Source organism: Hyalella azteca, unplaced genomic scaffold (assembly GCF_000764305.2).
Source record: "Hyalella azteca isolate HAZT.00-mixed unplaced genomic scaffold, Hazt_2.0.2 contig16660, whole genome shotgun sequence".
NCBI lineage: Eukaryota > Metazoa > Arthropoda > Malacostraca > Amphipoda > Hyalellidae > Hyalella > Hyalella azteca.
Window position 1 is genome coordinate 63,173 of NW_025946472.1, and position 15,241 is coordinate 78,413.

Consider the following 15,241-nt stretch of genomic DNA (forward strand, 5'->3'; position numbering starts at 1 on the left):
ACCAATCAAAATTCTGAAAATTTTAATAAAATTCGTCATTTCAGATCATCCGAACCGCAATTTTTATGCACCCTGATAATAGTTACCGAGCCTTGTAAACGGACGTTAGGTTATTTCAGAAAAATGAGTATCATCTTCCAGTGGAGCCTCTATACAGGGGCCATACTTTCAAAATTCGGTAAGTGAACGTAAGTACTTACGCTCTATTTTCTTGTCAATGATTGGTGGATTTGTCAATAATTGGCTGATGAACTTACGATCTCTTAACTTTTTTTGAAAGTATGGGCCCAGAATCAGATAACTATCTTAACTCACAATATCGTTAATTGAGGAACATGACTTGCGTTAGTTTTCACTTTGCATGTTCAGTGTTCACTATTCTTCCATCGATAGACAGTCAATTCTGCAAGGAAACCCAGCACAGCCAAGCAGGTGCCCAATAGCCACACGTAGAAAGCACTCTGCACCTAAACCAAAGATTCATGCGTTAAGAATACAACTTATAAACAATATTTGCCACAAGGAAAATTTGTAATAATTTTGGTGAAATCTTTCGTGTTAGATTCTAAATATTATGTATGCAATTAGTGAGAAATTTCAAATCGATGATGATTTTTGATTCACGCTGTTTTAATATTTTTTTGAATTTCGGTAACAAGTAATAAATTAGAGAAATTTATGGAAGACATCATTACATGAACATTAGTGCGCCAGCGAGTGGCAATTTATTTGCCCCTGGATAATTCTGTTAATAATTTAATTCGTGATATTAGAAGCGATTACTTAGGTTGCATTCTTTAGGAGGTGACTCAATTAATGAACTATTGTTTGCCTACGAACTATTACAATCCCACACAAATGCAAAATTGCGTACGATCCATTGCCTTTATAAACGCTTGAATTTCTTTTGTGATAATCTAAGAGCCATACTTGAGTGAAGAACTGGCAAGAGGGTCTCGAAGACTTAGGTCAATCATTATATTTAGAGGATAGAGTCAACCTCAGGTCATTCTATATATCGAGGATAGGGTCAGTCTCACGTCAATCAATATATCTAGAGAATAGGGTCAATCTCAGGTCAATCAATATATCTAGAGGATAGGGTCAATCTCAGGTCAATCAATATATCTAGAAGATAGGGTCAATCTCAGGTCAATCAATATATCTAGAGGATATCTAGAGGATAAGGTCAACCTCAGGTCAATCAATATATCTAGAAGATAGGGTCAATCTCAGGTCAATCAATATATCTAGAGGATAAGGTCAACCTATGGTCAATAAATATATCTAGAGGATAGGGTCAACCTCAGGTCAATCAATATATCTAGAGGATAGGGTCAATCAATATATTCAGAGGATAGGGTCAATCTCAGGTCAATCAAAATATCCAAATGTATTTAAAAAAAAAGTTTTTTCAACGCACTTCAGAGTTGAGAATTTCTTTTCTTTTTGTTTACTCTGAAAAAGTGTGGATAGATCGTTACGAAAATACTTCATATAACGCATGGCTTAAATCGCAGCTACATCTATGTAAAATACTATGGAAATAAATTTTACAATGACCAACTCTCAGACCATAATATGAGGCCGTCATATATATGGGCACATGTACAAACTCTCATGTGTAGATTCTTACTATACAACCGCTGACAACATCTCTCTACTCACTCCAAACACAAGAGTGCGTTGTATCTGTTTCTCAACAGCTTTTTAAATTTTGTGTGAATTCACAAATGACTTAGCACCATCTAGGAAAGATGACAGCTTATTTGAATGTAAACTTAATTATTTACTTGAGAGGAGCAAAGTGTGCTAGATGTTTCAAGGATTCTTGTCAGGAATGCTCCCTGTCAACGATATGTTCATTATTTCGTTACTTATTCTTAGAGTCGCTGTCGATATTTTTCAAAAATACTTTACATCGCCGAATTTTAGCAGAGCAAGTAATCAAAAGTTGAAATTTGATCCCTATAAATTTACAGCTTATAGAATGGTTTCGAAACAACACCAGTGCCACCCATGCTGACCCTACCCACAATAGACATCTAAAAATATATATATATATATATAAGAAACGGAAACAGCAGACTACCTACAAGCAAACCAAGGCCAAGTTTACTCCAGCCAGAGATCGCAGCAAAAAATGAGATAGGTAGATGAGTAAGAGTTGAAATCCAGGGAACAAAATTTATAATTTATCTAGTTCATGTGACATAATACGCTATTTCAGGTATTTTTCTGTCACCAGTTTCATAAAAATTAAATAAATTGAAATGCCAGAGCGTCACCTGTTTAAGAGTGAGAGGAGCGTTACTGCTGGTCCTGAAGGAGTGTTCGCAGGAGGCGGAGAAGAAACGCTTCTTGGAGTGTTCCACCAGACCGAACGACCGCAACTGCCTGATGCTGTGTGTTACAAATTCATCAGTGACATTATTATATATATGGTTTCTTTTCATTTTAACTGTCTCGAATAAATTAAATAGATCAAGGCTTGTAAAGCGCGACCGCAACGAAGTGTGTTCTTGTGGGAAATTGGCATCCACGAGCCCGCATATTTACACGGTTGATCGATCCAAAATTTTAATAATTATCATTCGGAAATATGTTATAATGCATAAATTGAATATTCTCGTTAAAAAATCTCATGAACTTCTATGTACGGGATCTTGTCGAAAAAAAAACATTTGTTTGTTTCGACACGAAACAAACAAATGAAACATTGTGTTGTGAATAGAAAACTCGTCCAAATATTTGGAAAACTGATCATATCCTTTATCGCTCTTTCCCATGTCTCGATTTCTGAAACAAATTTTTATTAATTTCAGGAACCCCAAGAATTTTCGACTCGATAAGTCAATGAGACTATTTCTTAAAATATATAAAAAATATTGCACAAAAAAGCTATTCTCCACTAAAATGAAAACGCCATTGTGTATATTAAATTGTCTGAAATTGAAATTTGTTGATATCAAAGCCATTAATTATCAGAGTTTTAAAGTTCCTTATCTCCCGGTCAGCAGCACAAAGAGCTAAGGGTAACGTCGATAGCTATAAGCACATATGGTAACGCTGGAAGCTCCAGAATAGATATTTACCACCTATATATAGGACCACTTCCACTAACCATAATATTACTACGCATAATTACTACTACGGTGATACAGATGAAACTGTATAGCAATAATTTTTGAGGAAACGAGCAGCTTAGTGTGTAATTTTGCATAATCAAGTTGAGACATTCTGAATCGAGGGTTCCCAATTTCTGTAAACTGGGCTCCATCGGCGATATTATCCTAGTGGTAATGTTATAGAGCACCAATTGAAAATGTTAACAGACATTCCGGAGCCCACTGCTTGACAGACAGTCGGCCACAGATACTTCCTTCATATTTTGGAAATTCACTGGCATGCTGGGCTGCTCTCACATGTCGTCGATACGATTCCTGAAGACGGAGTTACTTGCGTGCGCCATCATGTCGATGTCGTTCTTGAGAATCTGCCGCGACTCGTGGAAGCGACAAGTTTGACCACGCGTCTCGTACGAAGCCGCACGCCCCACGCCCGACGAGACCACGTCTGGGGGAGTGGGTAACTTAATTAGCTGAATTCCCAGAAACGTCACGGGTACAAAAGACTTCATGCTTCGCTTGGACTACAAGGGCCATAGTGAAACGTTCTGAAGCTATAACAAATTTATAATGAGTCCACGGAGTTTGTACCTCGATAGGTTTTATTTCCAAACAAAGAACACCGCGAATGGTAATTAACATTTCAGAGAAATAAACTTTAAAAAACTTAGATAATATATTTTGCTTAGTGCAAAGGTAAAATTTAGCACTAGAACTTTTTTGTTTACATGAACAATAACATACAATCAAGACCATAACCACATGCTGTATGCAGTTGGAACCGCTCAGTCGGACGACGCTACATAGAAGAACCAAACAGGCAAGACTCGTCTACCGACGAAGTAACAAGAAGGCTGCGCACGTCAAGTTCTTACCTATTAGGCAGTAAGAACCACTCTGTATGAGCTCGAAGAACTGCCAGGTGTTCAGGAAGTCGTCCGCCATGAACTCAACTTTCGCAGCGATTGGTGAAAACCGTGGGAAGTTCTGTTTAAAATGTGCACGTTTATATTAATATTATAACAATCGATATCCCGTTTCGATTTTAGACCGCACACAAATCCTTTAAATATTACCACGAACCGAGCGAAATATTTGAAGCTCTTTGGTGTAGTACAAATAATATATAAAGACTGATAGTGAATGGATCTAAACATAAGAATTGTTTAAGCTACTTAAACCATTTTGTTAGACAGTGTACACGAATCATTTGCTTTTTATCGTCGATTTATTCTTTCTCTCTCTCTATGCACTATAAAAATTGTGAAAAAAATAGTAGGAATGAAATTTCTTTGCGCGTATTATTGTTTATCCTCAATAATCTTATTAGTAAACCAGTTATTTAACAACGTGCCTTTTTAATTGATATTTTAGACCAAAATGAGTTTAAAACGACCAAACCATTACAGGGCGTGCCGACTCTCATCCTAATTAAAATTCTATGCCGAGACCGCAACGATCTTGTCCAGATTTAGGTGGATGGAGCCGTGAAACAATAACCGGCCATTTAACACTAACAAAAGATAAGTTAGTATGAAAAGAACTACAAGAAAAAATTCAACATGTCCGGCAGAGCCGGAAAGGAGCGCTGTTCTAGCGCTGCCACGTGAGATGCGCGGCAGAGCCCGGCCAAGCAGGTGTATATGTCATACATCACAGGAGGTTTTGAAATAGGGAGATGGGTAAGAGTTGAAATCCGGGGAGGGAATTTCATACTTTATCAAGTTCATGCGACATAATACGATATCTCAGGTATATTTCTGGTGCCAGTTAGAAATTAAACTACTCGACATTATTTTAAATATTCAAATTACGTGAGAATTTATTTCCTTTCCCGTTAAAATACCTCCGCAAACAGTAACGTTTACGCTCAACTCAATTGATAAGTTACTCAGTTTGTCTAGAAAAAATTGTCTAACCTGAATGTACGGAGATCGTAGTAAATTTTTCTATTATCTATTGAATGATATAAATATCCTGCTTCAAGATTCGAATAGTCTTGGATAGTTTTGAAAACGCTCTAAGCATTAATAATATTTTTATATACAGTAAAACAAGCCTGTCGTAAACTTATATATGTAGAATAAATTATGTATTTATTCATTCGTAAAAATAAATTTCACCATAAAATGAGCTCTATTATTTATTTAAATTAAATTGAGGCTATAATGTGACCCCGCTATTTCTCAGTACGAAATCACTGGCACCGCGGCTGGCGATATCGTCTCTACTGCAGAAATTTTTCTTCTCTGCCGCGCATCTGTCGTGTCGGGCTTATATCGGCAACGACAACCAGTCGTAGCAATTAACCATCCGTATTTCTTGATTTCATCCACGAAAGAAATAGGCTCAATTTTTGTCAACCTGGTTAGCTAAGTTTTATTAATGTTCATTTCATCACCAGCCCTGTACCTGTAAACAATAAACTTGCCTCATACTGTACTCCAGCCTCTCCCTAGCTTCTGAGTGTCTTGAAAACCTTTATTCCAGCATTGTCAACTCTATCTTTACACAGTCACATTCCTGGTCCTACATTTTAACAGGGAACACGAACACAGGAATTTTCAGGAAATTTAAATAAAAGCAGCTTGACCGTGTGGACCAGGGCGTTTTTTGAAGCACCGCCGAGGGGGCAAGTTTTTCTCATTAAGTTTTCTCGCAAGCGCTTCGCAACACTTGTAACCAAATTTCTTATTGACCAAATAACCTTATTTGCTTTAACAACGCCATGACCGTTATTTTTGATCACACAGACTACGAAAGTACTTCAAGCTAGACATGAGCATGGGGCTTGCCACACAGGAATCGTTTAGGCTGATCGCCATGAAGCATTCTCTCAAGGGACTGACCAAGATAAAATTCGAGTAGACTGTGTTCATCCGTGTCACAGGCGTCACTTCATCCAGACGAGCCATGAGGTCCTCAGCCGAGTCGATGGGTTTTGAGCTGCAAACGTGAGTTTAAATTTTGTATAGTGGTCTACGGTAAAACTGGAGCGCGCAGCGCACTGTTACCTGAGAATCAATGCGGCATCTACCGCAAATTGAATTCATTTATTAGTAAAACGTTGAAGGCTTTGCTTCTTTCATGACCACAGCTACAGTGTTCCACTGCGATGTGTATCAAAATATTGAAACTGAAATTAGCTGTGTTATGGTTACCGTAACAGAAAAATATGGAGGAACAATTTCACCGATATAAGCGAAGATATAGTAACTTATATGTTCTGGGATTGAGCCATGAATCACTCAAGAATAACTTCACTGATACACTTACAAAAAAGGCCGCAAAACAAGCCTGCGTAACGCTGCAAAATATGTACAATTTGATTTGTATGTGAAAAAATACGTACAAATAAAGTTATGTAGATAACTATAAAACACCCAACACATGAATGTGACCAGATAAACTCCTCAAATGCAGTGACATAGAAAACCCCTGGAGTTCATAACCGTTTAGTTGATCATTTATTATTGAATTATTGAAACTGTTAGTAAATTGTTTCACTTTGTATCCTCATACCTTCATCCTATTATGTAGCATTATATACATTATCTGCATAAAATTTGTAGCTTGCGGATTTGATAGCTAAGGATTCCATCGAATTACAATTTCTACTAACCTGCTAATAACGAAGAAGACAATTTTAGGAGTTTAGGTGGATGCCATCTTGGTAGAATAAGATGGTGAGGCTGTGTCACCACTTACCTCCTGGGCACGGTGAGGAAGGCAATAATGCTGCCCTGGTAGAATAAGATGATTAAGTGAGGAAGGCAATAATGCTGCCCTGGTAGAATAAGATGATGAGGCTGTGTGTCACCACTCACCTCCTGGGCACGGTGAGGTAGGCAATAATGCTGCCCTGGTAGAATAAGATGATGACTATGTCAGCACTCACCTCCTGGGCACGGTGAGGAAAGCAATAATGCTGCCCTGGTAGAATAAGATGGTGAGCTGTGTGTCACCACTCACCTCCTGGGCACGGTGAGGTAGGCAATAATGCTGCCCTGGTAGAATAAGATGGTGAGCTGTGTCACCACTCACCTCCTGGGCACGGTGAGGAAGGCAATAATGCTGCCCTGGTAGAATAAGATGGTGTGGCTGTATCACCACTTACCTACCTCCTGGGCACGGTGAGGAAGGCAATAATGCTGCCCTGGTAGAATAATATGGTGTGGCTGTATCACCACTTACCTACCTCCTGGGCACCGTGAGGAAAGCAATAATGCTGCCCTGGTAGAATAAGATGGTGAGCTGTGTCAGCACTCACCTCCTGGGCACGGTGAGGAAGGCGATAATGCTGCCCTGGTAGAAGGCGTACAACGACACAACCACAAAGAAGAAACACGCAGTCGCCACGCGGGATGACGCGTTCCGTAGACTACGCAGCAGCGACGTTTCTTTAATATTAAATCAGCATTTTAGCATGAAATATTTCATATTTTGACCGATTATTCATGAGCACCAGAACAATCTTTAGTTATCAGTATGAAGCAAACTATTCAAAATTGGTAAAAATAGTCAATAGCGCAAAATGTTGAAAGTAAGGTAACTGCATGCATTTTCATTCTTGTATTATAATATCGGAAACTTGAAATTAAAAAATAAAGATAGTAAGTAAATCTTCAAGTTAACGATGATAAAATCTCTAATCATTCATCTTCGTAACAATAGCAGCGAATTAGAGCCATTCATTGCCATATATGACTGAAACTAATGGTAAATTGGTCAAATCATTTGTAGCAAAGAGTGACTCGCCGTAACAAAGACTGACTCACCGTAGCAAAGATTGACTCACCGTAGCAAAGATTGACTCACCGTAGCAAAGAGTGACTCACCGTAGTAAAGACTGACTCGCCGTAACAAAGATTGACTCACCGTAGCAAAGAGTGACTCACCGTAGCAAAGACTTACTCACCGTAGCAAAGACTGACTCACCGTAGCAAAGAGTGACTCACCGTAGTAAAGACTGACTCGCCGTAACAAAGATTGACTCACCGTAGCAAAGAGTGACTCACCGTAGTAAAGACTGACTCGCCGTAGTGAAGACTGACTCACCGTAGCAAAGACTGACTCACCGTAACAAAGAGTGACTCACCGTAGCAAAGACTGATTCACCGTAGTAAAGACTGACTCACCGTAGTAAAGACTGACTCACTGTAGCAAAGACTGACTCACTGTAGCAAAGACTGACTCACCGTAGCAAAGACTGACTCACTGTAGCAAAGAGTGACTCACCGTAGCAAAGACTGACTTGCCGTAGCAAAGACTGACTCACCGTAGCAAAGTAAGACTCACCGTAGCAAAGAGTGACTACCCGTAGCAAAGACTGACTCACCGTAGCAAAGACTGACTCACTGTAGCAAAGAGTGACTCACCGTAGCAAAAACTGACTCGCCGTAGCAAAGACTGACTCACCGTAGCAAAGTATGACTCACCGTAGCAAAGAGTGACTCACCGTAGCAGACTGACTCACCGTAGCAAAGTATGACTCACCGTAGCAAAGAGTGACTCACCGTAGCAAAGAGTGACTCACCGTAGCAAAATATGACTCACCGTAACAAAAACTGACTCACCGTAGCAAAGACTGACTCACCGTAACAAAGACTGACTCACCGTAGCAAAGACTGACTCACCGTAACAAAGACTGACTCACCGTAGCAAAGACTGACTCACCGTAGCAAAGACTGACTTACCCTGCAGGATGAAAGACTTGGCAATGGCAGCGGTGGTGAGAGGGAGAGAGTAAAGCTGAGATCTGGACGAGCTGAAACACATGAGGGTAACAGCAACGTTACATACGGGAGACTGCAACACCGAATGTCAGGAGTGGCAACGTAACACGCAAGTTACGAGAACATCAAATGTTACGAGTGGCAACGTCACTCGTAAGTAACGGCCGGCCACTTAGCCGTCATGCGCAGGCGCTAAATATATCACTATTAAATTGTTGTCACAAGTCAATCAATTTACGTTTAAAAATCCATTCCGTCACGCGACCCTTCGCTCCAAATCGAATGTATGGTTATTTTTCTCTGATATTGAGATTCCAACGAGTGCTTTATTTATAACACGCATAATGATAAAAGCAATCAACGATAAGAATGTCGTTAATTATATAGATATCTGCCGACGCAGATAGAGAACACTGCAGAACAAAAAGTGAAATAAAATATACAAAAAATTTCACACGCAACCACTTTTTTTTCTTACACCCAACACATCATAGATCTTTCTAAGTCTCTACGTTAAGTCTTACTTGAAAATGTCGCGAGGTAAGCAGTTGCTGGACATTCGCTCAAAGAAGTAAAGTGCGGCGCCGCTGAGAACCACCGAAATGCCAATACAGCACCAAACCTCGTGTAAATAACGAGATTTTTGTGAATGAAGGTACTTGCCACATTAGGTTGCATTTTCAATACAAGCTTTATATCAGAATCGTATTGGTAGATTGTGGGACGGAATTGAACCCGTCAAATGAAACACAAGAATATTATAAAGCGAGAAGTATCCATGATGACATCATATATAGTCTTTTTAACGCATTTTCTCATTAATGGAAAAAATTCACTATTGTGCTCGTCAAGTCCGTCCGTCTGTCTGTCCGTCCGTGCCTTCACGTTTTCGTCGACGAGAAAATGCGCTCTCTGTCACTCACTGCAGTGAGTACTGAGTTATATTTTTTAATTATTCTGAGTACGAATACAGTCACATGTGGAGAGTTTTTTGTCAGCATTACAGAGCGCAACCTTTGGTAATTGCTATATCGGTCGCATTGAAAATTTCGCTCACCGGTAGCGAGAAGATCTGAAGCAAAAGGAACGGTACGGTGAGGAGGGATGGCGAACGGGAGATTAAAATCACTGGATCTGCGAAGTAGCATTTCGAATTTTGTGACAAGTGGAATTGTGTGAAATTATTATTATGATGATCCGTCGAAGAGTAATGATAGAGTTAACTATGTAATGACTGTTAGCCTAATAATTTAGTTAGCTGAATCATCATCTACTTTCAAAAACGAGCTTCTTCAAGATAAAGAAGTGAAGACAAACATATAGCAAATAAGTATGTAGAAACTGGATCAATACACTTAGACTCTATTAGCCCACACAAAATTAATCGGGTTACACCATTGTTTACAGCCCAATAATTTCTGTCTATTTTATATCATTCAGATAAAACAAATCTAGCTAACTTATTAGCATTTTCCCCAATATCGTAATTTCAGCAAGCTCATGTGAGAGATTCTGAGAACAGCAATCTGCATGAATCCGAATAATTTAGCTCTGGTAGTATCAATAAGTATAAAGTGTAGGTTAATAAATTCAGTTTAATTATTGAGGTAACTATGGTGATTTTCTTATTGAATCGCCCAAAATATCGGGAGTAATTTGCATGCACCATAAGCTCCCTAAACCTTTTCGCCGAGACCTAGTTCTCTTAGATAAGTGAGAAGTTAATGTAAAAGAACAACTAATTTATCCTAATAATCGCATTTGTATGCACCATAAGCTCCCTAAACCTTTACGCCGAGACCCCTAAACCTTTACGCCGAGACCTATTTCTCTTAGATAAGTGAGAAGGTTAATGTCAAAGAACAATTAATTTATCCTAATAATCTTATTTCACCCATGCTCAGCCATTCGCTGAAATCAACGACCGCCTGGCGCTCTAGAGATGGAGAGAAGTCCAGAGGTGAGAGGCTCGCTCTCTGTAAATGGATGTTATTATCATATTAATAATTACCTGATCATATTAATCTCATCAGCCACTCAACCAGAACAATAATAAGGGCAATGCTGAGATACAAATGAACATGAATGGGAAATCTAATTGAGTTAAGATTCAAATACTTCATAAACTTTTTCAAAAATATTATATATTTTAGTAGCTTACCAATGAAGCTTTAAATACTTCTTTGTTTGCTTTTGACTCTTATATATTCTCTTGAATAACGTCATTTTCATTGTCATAAACAAACTCAAATAAACATTGACTTTTCCTGACCAGCACTCACCCTGGCGACGAGGTCACCCATCATGCCCGACCATGTGCCATTGCTTGTCAATACACCAAAGCTGCTCGCGACGATCATGTCGAGCGAGACGTTGAGCTTCACGCCGATGATCCTGACGAGGTCGACAATGTATCCCTCAGCGGCGGTGACGTCCTTACGCTTCTTGCCGTCCGCGTACAGCGTCTCGAAAACACGCGGCTTCTGTCGTATCCACATACGCGCGCGTTGCACAATGTTCAATGTTTAATCAACAGTTTTTGCTTTGCTAGAAATTATTCGCTAATGCTAGAAATTATTTTCAAGACACTGTCAACTTACTAAATTATAAAGTAGATTGTAGACCGACAAAAGATATTATTCATGCAATATTTATTCCACATGGAGAACACGCTTGGTAGTTGCATGCATTCCTGATGTGGGAACAACTATCACAATCTTGTTATTCATATGCATTTTATTCTTATGCATTTAGGTTGTTCTTTAAGATTTTTTATTATTATTATTATTATTATTATTATTATTATGATCGGATCATTATTCAGAATTGGTTAAAGTTAACCTAAAACAATTGAAATTTATAAAGAAATATCATTGAATGCACAACGTGAAATGGAATAATATTGGATTCGAAAACTCACCGCGGACCAACGAATTGTTTCGCAAGTCATCTGTTGAGGAGGCCGCTCAACCATTAATTAAACTATTTATGACCGCTATAAAAAATTTCTGAGACATAAATTGTAGCTAAGAAAATCATTATGCTTGTGCGTGTAGACTTTATACTCGTATATTAGTTACTTAATCCGTGGGATGCAAAGCACAAAACATGACACAAACCACGAGTTTCGGGAATATCATTTGTTTTATATAAAAATTGCCCAAATTTGCCCACTGCCTAAACTTGCACTGTCAGCTTCCATCAGCACTTACATGGACCACTGAGAGAATCAGTTTACGTCCTTGAAAATCAATTATTTTTGGATTCGAGATTTTCTGGTGCAGCCGTAGTTCTCCGGAAGAATGCCATGCCCCGACATTTATGAGACGAACACTGCCATCACTGGCGGAATGGGAGGTCAACACGAGAAAGCTTTCCTCATCCGCTATCCCCCGCGGATCTTCATTTAGCGGACTGTAAGATGTCATGGAATGTTCTGAAATTGTTGACATTTTTTTCCCTTGGTTTGTAGATTCGTTGGCAAATGCTTCGAGGGGTCGATACAAAATCACCAAATTCGCGGTTTCAGGCAATTTTTCTTGCATATCGAGAAGCCAGAGGTCGAGGTTTTCAGTCGCGTTGTCAGAACCGTGCAGAACAAACACGAAGAAAGTTTGCTGTTGAAATCATTATAAAAAATTAGTTTTAACAACTTTAGCAAAATCTTGCCTTGTATTTTCAATAATTACAATTATTTCATAGCAGTCGTAAGATTTACCATCAGAAGTTCTCATTTAATGACTAATATGATACGCAACCAACAAACCTGTAATCGAATTAAATTTCTCTTCGTTAATTTCAGTACCTGGACAGAAAATTAAATTATTATCAAAAGTAGCATAGTTGTAAATTTCACGCTTTTGATTGCAATACATTTATTAAAATTATGACTCACCAGAAACTATTTACACTTCAATCGCCGATCATATTGGTAATTAGCAACGTAAACCATTTCAATTTTCGCCACCCTGTTGCTTTGTAATATTTTAGTATGATGCTTTTATCTTTATTTTAGAAATTTCTTTGATTTAACAGACTAGGTTGGCGGCTTTAGTTTCTAATTCGAGCACAAACTAAATAATTGTTAGTGTGAGGCATCGATTTATATAATTTTTTTTAATAATATTATTATTTTTAAGGCCTCCCACACTCACCATTCCAAAAAAAAAGGCTTGACATTTTTTTATATAATGTTTGTTAATATAATGTATATAATATTTTTTATATAATTCCATTTATATAATGATGCATCCATTTAAGCATTTTAAATCGTGTCTCACTTCGTTTATCTTCTTATCGAGCCAGGATAGTCCCCCGTAAAAGCCATAGGCCGCCTCCCTGGTATAGGCAGCGTTGTCTAACATGTGCCTACCAGACGTACCTTCTTCATCGCCCCACACCGACATTGGCATCGTGGTCGTGCAGGAACTATAAATACCTGTAGATTGGTAAATACTAGTAAACACTGAGGTTTAGACCAACGATAGATTTCACTGTAAATAGTTGAAGTTGAAAGTAAGACAGTAGCCATTTTTTCGAATCTCTGATGTTTAGAAATATGGCAGGGTCTATTTCAGATATGAATTTGTACACTTACCATTAATGCTAATTCCGATTTAAGTATCAAAATTTAAGACAAACGTTCCGTCTTGAAATGAAATTTAGTTTTGAAATAGTGATAATGATGATTGAAATAGTGATAATGATTTAATTGTGTTAGTGAGCTTGTGGAGTGTGAACACTTGGGATGACGATACTGGATTTAGGTATGCAAACACTACCAATGATGAATAACTACAGAATTGAATATTTAGAAAAACGTCGAATGAGTGCGAAGCCAAATTTTTGTTGGAGCATTTTTTTAATGCTTAGTTAAACGTATTGCGAGGAAAATGTTCCGATGAAGTTAATGAATGTAATTTTAAATTAGAAAACAATTAAATTCTTGAAGGACTCTCATTTTGCTAGCAAAATGAGCAAAGCAAGCAAAGAAGTCTTATAAGCAAAGAAGTCTTTGCTAGCAAGCAAAGAAGTCTAATGTGCGTCCTTGCAATGTATCTTTAAGTTTAGGACGTTTGGACCAATAAGGTGCATGATGTTCGGACGCACCTGGGGTGTTCTCATACTGAACGGCGACAGGCACATACTGCCGGCCTTGTTCGGCAGTCCAGCGCCGCATCACCGCAGCCACGGCGCAATCCTCGAGCGAAGCCAGACCCTCGCCGCTGCTGGCTGTCGCATACCAGGCTATGGCTACCCGTTCAAATAAGAAAAAATAAATAAATTCATCAGTCGATGCTGAAAACAGGCGGTGGTTCGGTTCGAGTTGTGCATAGCCATTGAAAATGAGTGTTCGGGGATTATATTATGCAAACAAAAACTATCTAGATGAATTTTTACGGAGGCATATTGTAAGTTTCACGTCAGAGAAAAATTTGTGCTTATTATTCGACTTTATTAGCAACCAGTTTCGAAATATTAAAAGGAGACGACGACGATGAGAGGATAGGACGAGTACCAGTAGAACTGCAGATCACTTGAAAATATAAACCACTGAATTCTACCAATGAAGTCGAAATTTCACGAGTCGAGTTCGGAATAACAATAATAATATATAATAAATAAATTACAATTACGGTTGGTTATTACGCCAGACACCATGCATGTATTTAGCCAATAAATCTTCAGTATGGTTGCCGTCATGGGAGACATTCATTTGAAAGACTATGTTGGGATGAGGTATACATTAAAAATAAAATATTTGTAATATCATTCAGTTATTTTTTGCACGGTAAACATAATACGGTTCACCAAAGCGAATAAAATTATAATTTCAAGTACTGATGAACAAATGCAAAGCGTAAGACAAGATTAATACCGGAATCCGAAATGCAAATGACTACTAATTGACCTTCAAAATCCAAAATCTTTATTGCAGCAATCTGATCGAATCGCAAATGTGTATTGTTAAAACTATGGGTGATGTGTATGGGTGATGATGGATCTTTCATAGATAAATATGGAATATATTTTTTCACTATTTCACAGCAACAACCAATTTTTTTAAATAATACCTTAAACTAGACACAAGACGAATTTGTACGTATTATATTAGCTCGAACTCACCTAGTAGAAATGCAGCATCAGTGGCTAAGGAGCGCATTTTCATTAAGCACTTAAGAAAATGGCGTGATTTTTCAAAAATTTACGTAGTCGAATTTTCTTTGATGTACATTACGCAACGATTTGATTTTAAATGCTTGAATGAACGGGATTTCTCCTTCGGAGATTTTCTGACGAAATCAAGACAGAAAATTGCCTCAATAAGATTTTATGATTTTAATAAAATATAATAATTGCGTTATTGCGTCACTTCGT

The 15,241-nt window shown here is 38.2% G+C and overlaps 1 protein-coding gene across 1 annotated transcript; it reads right to left on the reverse strand.

Annotated features, from left to right (window-relative positions):
• Nucleotides 1-365: 365 nt before the first annotated feature.
• On the reverse strand, nucleotides 366-15,026 carry LOC125179329 (glutamate receptor-like). The gene is made up of 15 exons (XM_047884986.1): nucleotides 14,990-15,026; nucleotides 13,973-14,095; nucleotides 13,144-13,301; nucleotides 12,407-12,480; nucleotides 12,076-12,205; nucleotides 11,146-11,346; nucleotides 10,758-10,839; nucleotides 9,921-9,997; nucleotides 8,825-8,936; nucleotides 7,399-7,528; nucleotides 5,978-6,074; nucleotides 4,004-4,115; nucleotides 3,426-3,576; nucleotides 2,289-2,403; nucleotides 366-467 (listed from the first exon to the last, which is right to left on the reverse strand). The coding sequence occupies exons 1-15, from the start codon at nucleotides 15,024-15,026 to the stop codon at nucleotides 366-368; spliced, it is 1,701 nt and encodes a 566-aa protein (XP_047740942.1).
• Nucleotides 15,027-15,241: the final 215 nt, after the last annotated feature.

What these genes read in the sequence shown, in the direction of transcription:
- LOC125179329 (XM_047884986.1), bottom strand. Translation starts at nt 15,026, where the DNA reads ATGCGCTCCTTAGCCACTGATGCTGCATTTCTACTAG. An exon ending in TCAGTATGAGAACACCCCAG is followed by an intron (nt 13,302 to 13,972) that starts GTGCGTCCGAAC and finishes ACCAATCTACAG; the next exon opens with GTATTTATAGTTCCTGCACG. An exon ending in TCGATAAGAAGATAAACGAA is followed by an intron (nt 12,481 to 13,143) that starts GTGAGACACGAT and finishes TGATTTCAACAG; the next exon opens with CAAACTTTCTTCGTGTTTGT.